The sequence below is a fragment of the Excalfactoria chinensis genome, chromosome 5 (genome assembly GCF_039878825.1).
Source record: "Excalfactoria chinensis isolate bCotChi1 chromosome 5, bCotChi1.hap2, whole genome shotgun sequence".
Lineage (NCBI taxonomy): Eukaryota > Metazoa > Chordata > Aves > Galliformes > Phasianidae > Excalfactoria > Excalfactoria chinensis.
This window is the reverse complement of record NC_092829.1, coordinates 32622852-32640403: the sequence shown is the minus strand read 5'-3', so window position 1 is coordinate 32640403 and position 17552 is coordinate 32622852. Positions and strand designations below refer to the sequence as shown.

At 37.1% G+C, this 17552-nt stretch overlaps 1 protein-coding gene across 1 annotated transcript in view; it reads right to left on the bottom strand.

The window, feature by feature from the left end:
* The window catches only part of LOC140253635 (cytosolic phospholipase A2 epsilon-like), a 32550-nt gene continuing 14998 nt past the window's right edge, over nucleotides 1–17552 (bottom strand). The window contains exons 7-21 of the mRNA XM_072339381.1: nucleotides 14237–14279; nucleotides 13692–13755; nucleotides 12629–12771; nucleotides 12395–12484; nucleotides 11693–11730; nucleotides 9673–9808; nucleotides 7765–7901; nucleotides 6435–6657; nucleotides 5276–5390; nucleotides 4473–4610; nucleotides 4091–4198; nucleotides 3472–3663; nucleotides 2811–2980; nucleotides 1208–1394; nucleotides 1–373 (exon numbers count right to left, since the gene is read on the bottom strand). Of these exons, the coding sequence (XP_072195482.1) occupies nucleotides 165–373; nucleotides 1208–1394; nucleotides 2811–2980; nucleotides 3472–3663; nucleotides 4091–4198; nucleotides 4473–4610; nucleotides 5276–5390; nucleotides 6435–6657; nucleotides 7765–7901; nucleotides 9673–9808; nucleotides 11693–11730; nucleotides 12395–12484; nucleotides 12629–12771; nucleotides 13692–13755; nucleotides 14237–14279 (1993 nt within the window). The 3' untranslated portion in view covers nucleotides 1–164. The remainder of the gene's footprint in view (nucleotides 374–1207; nucleotides 1395–2810; nucleotides 2981–3471; nucleotides 3664–4090; nucleotides 4199–4472; nucleotides 4611–5275; nucleotides 5391–6434; nucleotides 6658–7764; nucleotides 7902–9672; nucleotides 9809–11692; nucleotides 11731–12394; nucleotides 12485–12628; nucleotides 12772–13691; nucleotides 13756–14236; nucleotides 14280–17552) is intronic.

The window sequence follows — 17552 nt, the reverse complement described above, 5'->3', positions numbered from 1 at the left end:
ATCTGAACAGTCATTTAAAGAGAACGAACTGGAGTCCAGCATTTCCAAGGGGTGATGCAATTTCAAATGCAGATTAGAGTGGCAAGTATCAAACATTTTAATCTCACTAGATGACAGACAACCCGAGAAATACCACGTGGAAGGCTGAAGTTAGCAAATGGTGGCTAGTAATTCCTTTGCTTCCTCCGTGCCACTGCCATGCGCAAAGCCTGAATAATCAACTTTTCATTATTCAGAACATTGTAATCAGTCAGCTTCACCAGTTTGTCAAAATTCTTTTCACTGAAACAGACTTCCCTTGTTGTAAATGGGGAAAGGATACTGCAAACGTCAACTTTGCCTTCAGCCATCTCTTCAGGACTCCTTTCCACACCTGAGGGAAAAACCACAAGAGGCAGCAGTAAGATTTTAACACAGCATGTAGTTCATATTAATCATTTAAGTAATTTTAGGTAGAAAAGGGAGATTTGAAGGGGAAGAGGTGATTTGCCAGCGGAATGTGAAAGTAGTTCAGTAGCATCATATTTTCAGATTCTGCATGAAGCATCAGTCTGAGACTGAACTAGCCAAATGGCTGGGAATAAGAACACCACCCATTATCAGAAGAAGCACTTGCAGACCACTGCTTAGAAAATATGAAATCTTTGTTGTTCAAACTAGAAAAGAGGAAGCAGAAGGAAAACAATCTTGTACTGGATGGACTAGCAATATTTACTGGAAGTTTGGAAGAAATGATGGCTCTCAGAGAGAGGACTAAAAAAAATAAAAATAAATAAAAAAATAATAATAATAAAAAAAATCCCAGTCCATTCAGTCCTATATCCTATATTGGGAAGAAGACAGACTACAACCAAAACTTAAAGAAGGTTTCATTTCTTTTTGCAAGCACAGGTGCACGTCAATATAGTGTGACAACGTGAGGATCTGCTACCCATGCCGCATATATTTTGGAAGATTTACTTTCTTGCTATCTCAGCTAATTCCTGTGGAATAAATCCTTTTTCATCCTAAACGTATTAGATGAGTTTCTGTGGTTTACTTGGTTCAGAGATACTAATTTGGAGTAGTTCTTTGTGTCAGCGATGAGGCTGTCTATGTCAACATTAGAAAGAATGTCAGAGATAACAGTGAGAGGTTAGATATGAAATGGAGAGGGCACAGCAGGCAAGTAACTCTCTATTAAAATTGGAAGATACAGATGACTCACCAGGAGCTTTGTAGTTCTTGAAGGTATCATTCACTAAGGGGAAAAAGAGCACCGTTGGAACTTGTGGATTGTCAGCATCTTCAAACACATAACATTCCTTCAAGTTTTCCCTGTCTTCGTCACTTATCTCAATTTTGGGAAATGGAATTCCTTGTCTCGATATATATTTTGCAATCTGATCCAGAGGCTGAATGAATGAATAAAATAAATAAAATCACAGAAGATCCAGAGAGTTGTACATTTTTTTAATTATTATTATTTTATTTTTTTTTAAAGCTCCAGCATCTAATAGTAATAATCCAAGGCTTGAATTTTCCTTTGGAAAGATGTTAAGTTGCAGAAATATGATCATAACCACACCATACATTACAGCTTCTTTTATTTTCAAGAAGAAAACTCCCACTTTCTACAAACCTGCAAATAAAGCCAAAAGCCAGAAGACTGGTTTTGTGGTTCTAATTAAACACTTTCTCCAAATGGGTTCAGGAGGGAAAGGAAAAGAAATACAAAACAGCAAGTATGGAGTAGGAACCCATCAGTCCAGATATTCTGCATCACTGTCTTGACCTCTTCAATATTTGTCACTTCTCCACTCTTTCCATCCTCTGCATGGTTTGCAATCATTTAAAAATGACTATTAACAAGTGACATTTATCAACACACCTATTGATCTCATAAAGAAAAGGGTTTGTTTAAACAGCTTTATTTACTATAAGTCAATGTTCATTTTTATGTTAATCTCACTATGTACACAACATTAACTATATTATGTGTCAATATCAATCAAGTCAAGCTTCAGCTAGTCTGTTTCCATAAAACTAATACAAGATAAACAGGCCTAGAACCACATAGATTGCTTCATATAATCTGTTAAAATTTTGTCAGGACTTTGATTATCTTCGTAATTTTCTCAATTCAAAGATAACCGAAAATCAATATGAGAGAACCCAATCATTCTTTAGTCAACCCTTCAAAAACCTTGTATCCGCTGCAGCAAAGAATTTGATGATTTTAAAACACCAATATCCATCCACTGTCTCCAATCATCCTTCTTTGCTATTGAGAAATTAATCTAGTAATCTAAGTAATAAATAATCTAATCATCATCTTTTGTAACATCAATACAGTGTGCTATTTTTCACAAATACAGAATAGAAAAGTATACTGAGCTTGCTGGCAACTGGGAATGGTGTTGCAACATTATTGCCAGTTCCACCTATCAGATCCATTTTTACCTTGAAGTAGAGCAATATCCTCAGCTCTATCTGTAATTCTTGAAATAATTTAAATAATTCTTCATAGTAGTTTACTCTTTAGATCATATCTCTGTCATAGTAATAGCATCTACTGCCAGCCTCCTAGTTTAAGCAGAGGACTAGAAGGACAGGTAACTTTCATTAGAGAATTTGGGCAACAATTTCAGGCACAAAGAGGCAAAATCATAGTCAAAGTGGTGGTAGAAACTAGAAAAAGTTTGATTCTTCCTATTCCAGTACTGGAAAATTAACTGTTTTAACTGATAGATGCTGTAGTCCAAAATCAACTAAAAAAAAAAAAAAAAAAAAAAAAAAAAAGGATCTCCAGTACCGTGGGCTTTTCTTACCAGTGTCTGGGACCCTCCACTGTAATTCAAATGCAGGATGACATCCACCTCCCTTTTCGATCTCAAAAGTGGTGGGTAGCTGGTATTGATGAAAAATCCAGTATCAACCAGGGAGAGGTCATCGTTAGCTGTTTCCATCAGTTTATTCGGGAAGCAGTCTATCACTGTGTCTGAAACACGAAATATTTCTTGTCAATAAATTAAAAACAAGATTCACTTCCTACAGAGAAACAAAGAAGGAAGAACAGAGAACTCTGCCCTCAGTTTCCCGCCTTCCTTTGCTGACTCACAAGCAGCACTGATTTATAGAACAAATGACACAGTACAGCTTTTTCCTTCCTCCTTGGACACCTCAAGGAGCTGTAAAGGGTAGATCCCTCTTTTTTTGTTTGTTTGTTTTTTTCAGTCTGAGTTTCTGTTGTCCCTTGAACACAATCCCCAGACAGTCAAACTGAATTTTTATAGCTCCACTATCTCCCCACTGAAACAAAAAAACTGAAATGCATGTCAAATTTGGCTCTTGTTTTTTCAGTCCAAAGGAAGGGAGATGAGAAGTTTCAGAAGTCAGCTCTCTTTCTTCCTCTGCATCAGAAATCCTAAATGGATTCCCAAACCTAAACCTTCCAAAAATGCTACTCAAAAACTAGCTATGTTACTGTGCCTTTCCAGGTAGAAAATCCATCACTCTCCAGGTACTTGCTGTGCATCTGTAAACCTCTGATAAAATTGGGATACTGTGCAATGGTTGGGCGTCCTGTTAAGACATCTCGCAGAACAGAGGAGAATGTGGATGAGGGAGTGAGAAGACATGTGTCTACCTCATAAGGATTCATGGACAGAAAGGGTTCTTCCTCTGCAAGAAAGAAAGTATTTCTTAGTTTAGGACACTTTTCACAAACAATCTCTAAAACCAAAACAAACAAACAAATCATGGAACAACCACTGTTGCCACCATCCTCAATCTGAAGGTAAACCAGACACAGCGAAATGAGCCCTGAAGGCCTGTATGACCAAATAAAACTCAGTTATTTCACACTGTGAATTAAACGTGGGCTACCCACAGGCAACAAGCTTCCAGGCACTAAGCACTACCTCACACTCCTTGAATGATGTGCAGGTCCACTGAAGTGTGTGGTGCAGGGGAGAGCTGAGGGCCAAGTTGATAGCACTGGCCTTTAAGCAGGACAATCCAGAAAACATGCTAAAATCACTGAGGTTTAAACATTACCTAACTTAGGGAGACAATCAATCTGGTGGTAAAAAACACAAGAATTTCTCACCAATATCTTTTACTCTGTCTCTGGTCCATCTGAACCAGAAGTCCTCTGAATCAGCAGCCAAATTCCAAACATACATCACATCTATGGAAAATATACTACTCCACATGCCTGTAACGTGAAAGAGAGAACATAAGCTGACTGATGGAATAATTTTGGAAGAATTTTAATTGGTACATACCTTCAGTCATTCCCCTGTGATACTTCCTCTGTCCAGAAGGCCATCTCTGCAGGGATACTTCCTAAGTATGTCCTCACTAATATGGCCTCACACCTGCCTAACCTGTTTGCTGGTGCTTTCCCAGGGCTGCCCTCCACACGTCACATGCTCACAAGCACCAGCTCTCTTTCAAGTGGGCCACCTTGTGTTCTGTGCAATAATCACCTTGCATGTAGCAGATTCGAGTCTCTGGGAGCCTCTTCACAAGCCTTCCCATAAAGAATTCACTTCCAAAATGTTCTGCACGGATAGATGCTCCATATTTCAGGAGACTGACTTCATAAGGAGTGAATTCCAACCACTCTGTGGAGACAACAGCCAAATCATGAAAAGACAATAATGCGTTAACTACTGCTATACAGAATAGAGCCAGAGAACAGGAGCAAATGAAACAGATACTATCTAGCGTATGATATACTGTTTAAGAGCTATTGCTGTATCTCTATTGCTCACAGAATTAATGCCCTGAGAGAACATATTTCTCTCACTTCAAGGGGGGGGCGGTCCTAGACTGTGAAGTCTTTAGATACAGCAATCTTCTGCAGAAAATCTTTACTCTGAATATACCATTAGCATTTCCTGCCATTAGTGCTACCCAAAAGCGTGTATTGCTCATGTGTGACTGTCCCTTCAGGGAAGCCATAACAGCACTGAGCTGTTCATATTAAATAAACAACATGAAAATCAGTAACAGAGGATATAGTAATTTTCCTGCCACTGGATCAAAACATTCAAAGATCTTACTGTTCAAAATTGGAATAGGCAGAATCATCACAAAAAGTAATTTAAATGTGACCATTTGCAAGAGTGGCATCTTCTTATTTATAAATATACTTTTGTTTCTGGCAAGGTAGAGAAACAAGCTCTTTGTTATTATAATGAATGGACTATTGTACCGTTGAAGCTGATTACACGCATTTAGATTACATTATAGAAATAAATTAAGAAATGTAGATTATAACCATTACCTCTGAATGCCTGAGCACTATAGTTGGACTTGAGGTTGATGGCCACATAAATGGGCAAAGGGTTCTGCCCATTATCCACTGCCTGCCGCTGATCCGAGAGTCTGTGTTCATCTTTCTGGTTTTGATTAAAATTGGTTAAAGGCATGAGGTGACAAACAATTTGCATTTGAAATAATATAATGTGAATTATGATCTTTATCCAGGTTCTCTTTCCCATCTTAATCTCATTGGACTGTTCAGAAGTATCTGCTTTTGTATATCCCAAATTCAGTAAGTATCCACTAAGCAGCAGCTACTACATAGGGGTTCTCAGATTTTGGGATATACAGAGAATGCAGATTTAGCAAGGAAAAAAACAGTTCCCAGGAAGAAGTATATGATTAAGTGAAATGTAAGGTACTTTTTTAGCTGAAGCACATGGAATGATGTTTATTATATTCTACTATGCTTTACAAGTATATTTATATGTAAGAATATATTGTATTGCACATGACAATATAAAACTTATTTGTATAAACATAAACTAGAAGGAAACTTCTTAAGTAATACTGCTCTAGAAGTACAAACATTTATATTGATCTTTTTTGAAACTTGATAAAACATTTAATGAATGGTCTTTCCACTATTTGAATCACCTCCATATAAAAAAAGCCAGTAACTAAGGCTTCATAAATAAGTGAAATAAGTTATTTCTAATTCTAATAAGAACATGTTTCAGAACATTTAATATCCAAAGTGATGAGTTTACATTTCTAAATAATCTTTTTCATATGGATTTTTCTTTTAACTATTTTCTAAAAGAGAGAACACCTTTGACTGGATGCCCCTGCTCCTTCAAGGTAAACCTCACTTTATAGTGAGAGCAATGCTTTAATAGTGAACCTCACTATTCAGCATATAATCAACTATTTGTACTTGGAGTGCAATCCCAAGATCAGTAGCGTCATCCCAAGATTTATTTTCTTTTCCTATATAATTATAGATGTTCATCAAATTCCTAAGGAAAAAAGAAAAAAGAAAAAAGAAAAAAGAAAAAAGAGAAAAGAAAAAAGAAAAAAGAAAAAAGAAAAAAGAAAAAAAAAAAAGAAAAAAGAAAAAAGAAAAAAGAAAAAAGAAAAAAGAAAAAAGAAAAAAGAAAAAAGAAAAAGAAGAGTAATACCTTATCATGTAGCATGGATTCGATGACAAGCCCCCATAAGTCTATGAAAGACGTGTTACGTCCTTCTTTAATCCTCTCCCTCAGGTCATTATAGTAGTACTTCAGACAATCCAAGGAAAAACAGCAGATCTTATTTTTTGTTACTTGCTTGCGAGCTTCCTTGATTGCCTCTTCCAGATATTTTTCTGACCAGTCAGCATCTTCATACAAGTTTGCCATTGTCCTGAAAAAACATTAGAAGGAAATAGTGAAAGAAGACGGATGCTGTGGTTTGGCTTCAGAAGACATTTGTGCAACCTGTTTGCCTGTTTCATTTCATATAGGGTTCACAGCTCAAAACTAGACACTCCTGAAATCCTTTCATTTTGAGATACATCCTCTTCCAACTTTCCCTCATTTTTATGACAAGATTTTGTGGGCTCAAAAATAGCATAAGGAGTTCAAGAGAGAAAAAATCTAGCAAGACTATTAAACAGACTACTCAAGCCCCCAGAAAACCCTACAAAGTTTGCCCTAAACTTAACTTTTTCCCTAATATTTGCTACCGGCTTCTGCCTGTGATAGTACTGGGCAGTTCTTATGACATCTTCTCACAGGACACTTCCTATTGTTCCTTGAAATCACAACACACACAAGTACACTCTACATGCATGTAGAGAAACTGAAAGAATACTTAGACAAACCTGTCATTAAGTTTTGGACTGATTAACTCAATGCAAAAACTGTCTCCACTTCCAACAGGGAGTAGAGGAGTGAAGCTGGCTAAAACCCATATAAATTAATTCTTAACAGTTATTTACATTATGACATCAACTGCTGTATACCCACTGGGAGAAGCAAGCACTATATAATCAGCAACAATAGTTGCAGTCTGTCTGAGGCTGGTAACTCAGCATCATTTGTTGGACCATCTTCAACAATATTAAATCCACTAGCCCCAAACACGTCTTTTACCAGAGGAAGATGCACTTTAAATCCAAAATGGAAGTGAGATTAACCAGCAAATGGCAGGCATAAATTCTTCTTCCCATCTTTCTTCAATTTCCAGTCTAAAGACAAATTCATTGCATTCAGTCTAAGGTATAATTGATAAAATATGAAAAGGTAATACAGCATTATATGAAAATATCAGGCACAGACTGTGTGGTGATGATTGATCTCTTATTGAGAACATTTGTTTCTTTGTTCTAACTGGAAACAGGATACTATGGGGAAAATAGAAATGCTTTTGATTTACTAAGCGCATTCATTATAAACTGGCGGTGCTGTACAAATAATCAACACTATCAGCAGAGAGAGAAAATATACGACTTGTTAAGGCAATCCTCACCATGTGGTACCCGATAAACCAGCAATGTAAGAAATGCAGTCTAACAGATTGAGTTTCTGGAGCCCCAGTAGGCTGCCATACATCGCTGTAAGTGACCTCGTCCCGCCCCCAGTTGTCGTGATGGCCACCACTGGCACCTGTCCAACACAGCAAGACAGAAAGGCAGAGAAAGCCATGTACATATTAGAGATGAGCCACTGTAATACAGAAATGAAGTAATAGAGGCACTGATGTAAGCAGTGACGTCACTTTGTGCAAAAGGATGTGATGCAAAAGGCTTCTGTTGTCACCATCTGACTTACAGGGGAGTTAAAGTTCAAGTCTTACCAACTCGGATTGGGTGGGGGGAGGCTGTTTACTTAGTGTATATAATTGGAAATCAACATCATCACCCTGGAATTCTTCTCAAGGTGTATTATTAGAGGCCATCATGAAAAAAAAAAAAATACAGGTTTTGCCAAGGTAGAGCAGATTAAGGATCTGTGATTCTGCCTCTAACAATGATCATTGTCTCAAAAGAATGCAGAGCACCCGGTAATCAGCCAAACCGCCCAACAGCCAAAGCCTTCCTGACCTCCAGCCAGCAATTACTTCATGGCCTGAGGCACAAGCATTGATAGAGTTGTTTATTTTTCCTTCTTAAATTCCAGGTGCAATTGAAGAGACTATTCTTCTCTTAATCTTTTCCTAATCTAGTATGCCATTTGCTTCCATTAACATCTTGCATGCTGTTTGGGAAATGTCTATTTACACCTTTGTAGTATTAACTCCTAATCTCATCAACAGATCAACTGTTCTGAAATCACTGAAAAGAGCTTGAGGAAAAAATATTTATCCGATCCCACAAATTCAAAAAACAGCCCTACCCTACACTTGCTATGAGCTCAACTTCTAGGGAATTATAAAATAATTAGGCAAAATATTAATTTTTAAAAACTTACTTAAAATCAGAATAATTTCAAAAAATACGTATTTTTTTCTCTTTACCTATTCCAGTCTCTTCCAACATAAATTAAAATGCTAGAGATGGCTTAGGGCTGAAAATGCTTTTTAAGAGTTTCCAAGGGGAATATTCTCAAAATTCTGAGATTCAGTGCATGAAAAGCAGATCCAAAGGAATGAGTTCTTTTCAGTCTTACCATTTCAACCATTTTCCCCAAGAAACCATAGACAGTTAAGTAAAAAGTTCTCTATTCCTTTTAACTGTCAGCTGAAGAGAATTCACGCAATTGTTATGTACATATATCTTGATTTTCAACAATGTAACTGTGCTTAAGCCATTACAAAGTTTATGATTCAAATGTGGAAGGAAGAACAGGGATTACAGTGACAAAGCTCAATTTAGAATCAAAAGTTTCATCTAAACATCTCAACTGTGCTACAAGATACTTTTTTTTTTCCTCTTTTTTTCCTCAGCTGAACAGTTTTATTCCAATAAGCATCTCCCCACATTATCCTTTCTGCTGCAGAATCAACCCCAAACACTTTTAATTCAGATATCTGAGAAAACGTAGCTTTTAAAACTCAGAATTCTCAAGAAAGACATCAACACTGCCTGGCTTCTGCTACTGAGCTAAAGCAGGTACTTTCCCAAACAGCATCCCCCTGTGTCCCGTGTCTGCCCAACAAAAATAATCTTCCTGAGACCCCTGAGCAACAGCAGAAATTAACAGGAATGGATTAAACTGGAGAGCTGTGGAGAAGTCTTGGGGTCTTTAAAGGCACATCCTGCTTTCTCCAGGCTGCTGCAGAGACTGACCACTGCTTCTCTTGGTTACCTTTTGCTCTAGACAGCAGGCTTGCCCTAGAAAAATTGCATTAACTAAGCTGCTTTATTATTTCTTGTCTCAGTTTGCGAGCCAGGCTCTGATTCCTGGAGACAATTCCTTTAGGGATTGTATGGCTTACCTCATGCTCCTTCAGATCCTCCTCCAAATTAAGGATCTTCTTCAGAGCAGCAGCAACGTATTTCTTCCTTTTCTGAAGGAAGTTTTGCTCCTCCCTGCACAGGCTGTACCCCAGACGTACATCCAGATCTCCTGAGCTGGAACAGACAATGGGATAAATCAATACATATGTCAGTTGTAGCCAGTATCAGGACCTGTAATGGGAAGTTGTCTGCAAACTCCATAAACAAGCATTGCCAAGTCTGCATGTTGAGCTAAGAGCAGAATAAATATTTCTACTGCCAGCAAGAGGTAGCAATGATAAAAGAAGTTTTCAAGGTACTTTAGATTTCTTATGAATAGAAGCACAAAAGTCAAGATACTTAACCAGAGATACAGACCAGAGAAAGATCACCAAGAAAAGGGTGGCTTTTTTCTGTATCCATTCCATCCCATCACCATGATATCCAAGAAAACTCAAATGATACTGATGCTGCCTGTTATCAGGCAGAGGTCCTGTCGAGGTTGAAACTCAGGACAAGTACCACAGCATCACCTCGCTGTGCTCACTCAGACTGCCCTGTGAAATCCAAACAGCATTTGGGAAGCTTTGCAGAGCTGCCTGGCTTTGCTTATGGAATTGTGTCAGGTAAACAGATGAGTAGCACTAGGCAGTTTGTGTGATGCTCAGAGTGAGTGTGTTTTTCTCAGCAGCATTTGGCCTTTATTACTTTATGGCAGTCTCTTCACCTGTGCTTACCCATAAGTTCATTCATAGCTACACTGATACTTAATGCCTTTTACCAATGTAATTTCTAGCTAAGCATTTATGAACTGCATCTTGCAAATAAATGACTATCTATCTTTTTTTCCACGTGAGCAGCCACACTGAATCCTATCCCTCGAGAAACGTGAAGCACAAGTCAAAGGTTTTGCAGAAGAGAAAGTACAAAACCAAACAGCAATTAATTATTTGTGCCTTTGCAAAAAGCAAATATGGTTATTACAGGAAAAAAGAAATAAATAAAATAAAATAAAATAAAATAAAATAAAGAAAGAAACAAAAAAGAAAACAAAGGTGTTCTCAATATTGCCCAAATGTTTTGTGTCACACCACCCTCTGGTGGCCACAAATTCTATTCTTTATATCACCTTCACTAATGCTTAGGAACACCAAAGTCTGAATGGTTGGTGTTAATACTTTCTGTTCTCCAGTAAATTTGGTAGATGCCAGATTAATTCTGAAAACAAAATAAGGTGATCTGATTGATCTCCTAAGAGCAAACAACTCTTCTAGAGCTAGAAAAAAAACTAGCACTTCTTGTTTTTCACTTGTTCTCTAAGTCTGTAGGATTTACACTTAAACAAATTTTGTAATGGGATGAGATTGAACAGGTAGTTCTCTTATCCATGCCACACATTTTATCTAAACAAACTCCTCCCATGCTTTGTAAATCAACGTTGCTTCCCTTCTGCATATCACCCAAGAACAGTGTAAATAGCACCTAGTTTCCATTTGTACCATAAAACCTCATTCTCTTCAGTGTTATCCACCACTGGTACAAGCAGTCCCATTAACTGCTTGTCAGAGGTGCATCTGGTCAGGTCCCAGTACACATTTTGCTCAGTGAAGCAAGAGAAGGAACAGAAGCCAGGCTGCCTTTCCATTTGTTGTTTTTCTAGTGATTTTGCAAAGTCAAAGAGGGATATAGAGTTTACTTAAGCCATTGCATAGAACTGACTATTGAGATAAAGGGATAACAAAGTTCACCAGAAAAAAGTGTGATTTTATTCATGTCTAAGAATGGTGGTTGTAAAATAAACTAACTTACTCTGAAAATAAAAACCTAGAAAGACTCAAACTCATATTGTCTTGCATGATCCTGTAACCACAATGGCCTTGCACTTACCTTGGGCACCACCTGAGTACAGGACAAAACACTCACGTGAAAAGTTTTCCTCTCTCCACTGACTAGAGACAAAACCCTAGAAAACTTGTTTACAGTAATCCTGGACACCTGCATAAAAGGAGGCTGTCTTACCATTTTCTTGATGTCAAGCACAACTCAAAGGATTGATCCTAGAAAACAAGAAAACAAAGTTAATTGCCAGTAAATTTTCTCCTTCAAGCTCTGCCAAGGAATGAGGTTCTCAGATGATAATTCACATGTCTAGGAATATTTTTTATGGTACAATTAAACAAAGTCACACACTCTGTTCTGGAACCAGATACTCTCCTATCTAGTAAGCGTGCCTGGGACAAAGAACTTACACATTACACCAACTCAGAGTGTGGATGCTTAGTGCAAGAACCACCAAATAACCTCACTGAAAAAGATCACACAGTAAGTAAGCCACACTCTTAACACCAATATTTAGGTAAGATCTGAATTAAGCTCGTATTCTGAATTGTCTTTTAAATTAATAGCTATTGGGGGATTATTCCAGTAACAAATTATGGAATACATGTGTGTATGGCCATCATTTTTATTTTTTTTTCCTTGAATCTCCTTAATTCTAATTTTGCTATGTAGATTTGCAAAGATTTGGCAGTTACTACAATGATTGCTACCACCTGTTTCATAAAGGCGAATATGACAATCTTTATTATTTTGGAAAACTTTCAGCAAATATCCATATAATTTTACAAAGTGATTTTGCTCATTTAGTGACCTTATTTCTAGCAGGACAAAATTAAGCGCAGTTCTAAAATATTTACTTTAAAAACATTCTCAAGTGCTCACCTCTTCTACTGTTATTTCCTTCTGCAAAGGGAGTGAATTCAGAGGAAAAGAGAGGACTCCATATTCCTGAGTCGCATTTTTGTCAGCCAGCTGAAATAATGTGAAAAGCAGCAGGGATGCACATGAAAGGTTTGTCATCTCTAGCACTTCTGCTCTTAAGACGACTAGTTGGCTTCATTTATTTTTCTGCTAACTTCACTATAGTTAATTCTAACATACAGAAGAGGAATGTACCTCTTCTGGTAACATGATGTCCAGTCTTGTCTGGTCATTTATGTTGCAGTGAAATACAATGATCTGAAGGCCCGGCTCAGAGCCCAGGGAAATCTTCTGGCTTCCTTCATGGGATCCTTTCACTGTGAACGTAAGCTCCTGATCTAAAATATATAAAAGCAAGGAACAAAAATAATTTTAACTATTCCAAGCAAACATACATAACTGATAACTGAAATCTGTTTTTACTCTGCATGCTTTTAGTCTGATTTTTCTTATACCTCAATAATAAAGTAAGCTTTGGGTGGCCAAAATAAATGAAAAACTAATACAGAACCACCTGGTAGACCTGTATAAATCATTAATAAACAGAAATCTCACAGTTTTGAAATGCTATTATGTTATTATACTTCCTATGAATAAGTAAAACTGAAACTTGGACTTAAAGGAGTTTTAGTTTAAAAGAATTTAGGATAATTCACATTGAATGAAAGATTCATTTATTTGTTATCTACCTGTTCTGGTTCATCTTGTGTACTGAACCACACTGTGTTTGCTAGGCAAGAGTTTCAAACTCAAAATAGTGCAAAAGGTTTGATACCTTGTCCATTACTCTTCTATGATAACTGTGTCATCAAAACAGAAACAGCTTGAGTGTACAGAAACCTTGAATATATTCAGTCTCAAATCAAACGTACAAAACAAGATTTTTCTATACTAAGACTTTTTAAAAACAAAACAAAACAACAACAACAACAAAAAAAACTTAACTTTAAAACTTTCTTACCAATGTTCATATTGAACATGTAGTAGCTACAGAGAATACAATTTTTTTTTGCCAATTTTTAAATGCTGGTATATATGGAGCTATTTTTGCATCAATTTAAAATTTGCCACAGAACCAAATACTTGATTCACTTGAATTTTGACACATACATTTTTGCACAATGCAGAGCATGGAAAAACTAAGTATTATGTGACACAGCTAGAGTAACATGCACAACAGATCATTAATTTTTCAACATCTGTTATAACGACTGAATCACAACACAAAAACAATAGGTTAATGAAGCAATAACCTCACTTGTGGATTGCTGCTTCAGCTTCCCTGTATCCACTCTGACCTCCAAACAGGAAACCTCATGAGCCTGTAACAAGAGAGACAAATGATGATTAAGAGAAACGTAAATGTCATTACAAGTGATTCATTCTGTTCTTAACCAACCCCACTAGATGATCAATGGCAACACAGCTATTATCTATTATTACTGTTATTTAAGCGATAATACTGACATGGTATTTTTCTGGTTTGGAAAGTAAAGAGAAACAACTCATGAGTTGCTTTGAACTTGGAGAGCCAAGGAAGTGATGAAGATGAGACCTATTTAAAACAATAGGAATCTTGAGATCTAAGACTCTATTTAGAGTATTTTATCACTTTCTTCATTAACTCCTGCTGGTTTGGGGCATGATGTAGAAACAGTTTGTAGGAAACTACTCATCAGTGCCTTTCTTCTCAGTAGGACAATGTTGCTGACAATACAGTTTTTGAGACACAACTCGGTTCTCCAAGTTAGAAGTATGTACACTTGCTAAACAGGCATAGGAAAGATTGTAAGAAATAATTACCACTAGTACTCCATTAGTAATGATGCCATCAGGATAGTCCAGACTGAAAAATAAAACAGAAAGAACATTTCAGACAAATATTTTCCCCCATCATTTTGACACTTCCAACTTTAATATCCATTCTCAATTCAGAAATGTTTTAAAACTGTTAACAAGCAAAATTCTAGCAGACTGACTGGTAATTCCAACCTTTTCCCATGATAAAACATGAAGCGTAGCTTTTACTTACGTCATTTTTCACACTTCCTTTAATGAAGTGTTTAACACAGAATATAGTGAGTTTGCGTAGAGCTGGAGCCACTACAGCCATTCTGATCATTTTGAGCATTACACAGTTTGGCCCAAGTTATTATACCCCCCCAAAAAAAACACTTGCCCGGGTTTCCACAGAAGTATAAAGATGAAGACATTTCATTCACATCCATTAAGACATTTGCAAATTGGACATGAAATTTTAACATATGCCATACATAGATGCATTTCCACTTAATCATCTAAGGACAGAAATTGTTTCATATACTGCAGAAACTAATTTTTATATTCTTAAATACTTTTTCCACAAAAACAAAACAAAAAAATCGCACCACCAGGTAGCTATTCATAAAAACATATGTCTAAAATCATAAGGTTTTTGCACCAACTCCTCAATCCAGTGCAGAAAGTACGAGTAATCTGTTCAGACTTAACAAGCTATTGGATGTATATATAAATAATAGATTTTATATATACATATGTAACACTGTAGTCTCACAGTTATACAGTTGAGATACACACAGCATCTCAGCAGAAACAATCTATCAAGCCTCCTTTAAAATCAGATCAACTACATAATTACCAATATTATGAAAATACTTACTATAGGCTATTAGAATTTAGTACAAACACATGAAAATAGCTTCACAGAATTTCTTGTGACAAAGAATTCTCCCAAAATCTCTAATCTAATAAACAACTTAAAGTTTCATTTCCAAACCAATGTTTTCCTTCAAGAGAAAAACAAAAACAACCACCACTGCTACTATTTGGCTAAATGCAGCAAACTCAGGAAAACAGTTACTTAAGTTACTTCAGAATTTTGTAGGATCATCTCATATTGAACACTTACATTAAATAAGTTCAAAGAATATCAGGCATGAACATACTTATGTGTTTCTATCTGTAAGGAAAATGGGATTCCTTTCAGACTTGTCCACTTATTTGAAGTCAAACCTTATATGTCTTATAGCATCACTATACTCATATATTCCATGAAGAAGTGCAAGAAAAGCAGAGAAACAGCTGAACAGATACTTAAAGATTTCAGCCTGTGTATCCTGTTAAGATGAACATAGAAAGAAAAAGAAAAATAGCTCCTGATGGAGGTAAGTATCCAGTAGAGCATATTTGAGTTCTTGGTATCAACAAAGGACAAAGTTAAACTGAGGTCCAAAGCATGACTTTCAAACCAGGTGGAAGAATCTCAACTGTTGCACCAAATGACTGGGAAGACTCCTGAGAAGAACTAGGACAGCACAGGTGTTGAGCACTGCCAGAAAAGACATCCCTTTAGAGGTAGAAGCTGTGTGATCATTACAGTAAGGAAGCCCAGCTGCTGCCATTTATTGCTTACTCTCCACATTGTGCTTCCAAATACTGAGTTTCAAGGCTTCTGCTATTCACTTCATAAGACGAACAAACATTATTTTAACCTGATGACCTATACACTTGTTTTCAAAAGAGCAAAGGCATTCACCTTTCTTTGAAGCTTTGGAGATCAGCAAATGCTACAAAATCAGAAGAGATGAATGCAAAAGAGCTCTTAGCATTTGTTCTGACAGGGACCTTTCAATATTTTACCTATATTTGTGGTACTGAATAACATCAATTTCTTGACTAATTTGTCAGTAAACACACACTTACTAGCTGTCAATTTCTCTAACAAATGGTCTGCTATCACATGACTCTCGTGACACATAGTAACACTCCTGTCCTGTCCTCCAATACAGTTTGTGACCCATGGCCTTTATAATGTAGGTCTTGGTTTTACTAAGACAACTGGGAGCACAGCATGGCAAGCAAGGAACAGAATACCCTGGACATCTTTCCCTGTTAAATATCTATCAAACAGGGTACTCAAGACTGTGGTGGGCTTTGTGACCCAGTGGATCACTTCTCATCCTGTGCCTCTGCAACACCACACCTGCTCCAGATCAAACTCTCATTTCCTCCTTCCGTCATACCTGGCTTATAATGAAACAGTCAGTATTGGTTGGAAGTTAATGCCACCTGGATTCTTATGTAACAACTCCAATTAAAGTAGACAACCATGTTGTTTCACCTGAGAGTCAACTTTTAGCTTCCAATGTACAAAATTGTAATTCTCTTGTGTCAGATCCAGCTTCCCCCTTTCTTTTTCTGTGGCATCTGCATAGGGTAGGCTACATTTCTGATGACCTGAGAAAAGGGTGGAAGATGGAGCTATTTCAATTTGTATTAGCCTCAAAGATTGCTGGGCGATTGTCTTCCTTGACTTAAAACTTTTGTCTTAAGTGCTCCTTGTGGACTTGAAGCTTCCTGCCACAAATACATATAAGAACAGTACACTACTCAGCCCTCACCAGACTGAGATTCAACCCACTCAGTTTCCTCAGCAACGCCCAAACCAAACTGAAGGCATTATCTGCTGCTCCCCAGACACACAGGGAAACTTACTCAAAGCAACACAGCAGAACTACAGAAAGAAATAAAGGCTTTTATTTTCTAAAAATCATGTTTGCCATAATTTAATAATTAACATTCAAGTTTTATACAACTTTTTGTACATCTATTTACATTCATTTGCATTAAGTGGGCTTAGTTTTAAACACAATCTTTCACGTTTAGGAAAAAAAATAAAAGATGTATGGAAAGAGCTGAGGTGAAAGGCTGTGTAAGAGTAGTCCTTCATTCTTCTAAGAATTGTTAGAGATGCACCTCCTCAACTCAGGATATCTGAAAGATAGAAAGAGACCAAAAAGAAGATCGTCAGACCCGGAAATACCCCGGACCCCTCAGACCTCTCCTTGAAAACTCAAAGTACCTTTTAATTCATCAGAAGTCTATTTGTGGCCACTTCATAACAGGCCCAATCTTCAGTAGAAGTCAGAAGGGAGAGGGATGTTGAGGGATCGAAGCCACCGAGTCCAGCGAGACCCAGTATCCCCAGCAATCCGTAAGGGCTCGTGCTGTTGCTGGACCCTACCAGTGGAAACACGAGGGAGAAAGCCTGTGTTACAATTGGCAGTCACCACAAAGTAACACAAAAAGCATTAAGACATGCAGTTCCACAGTCTGTGTA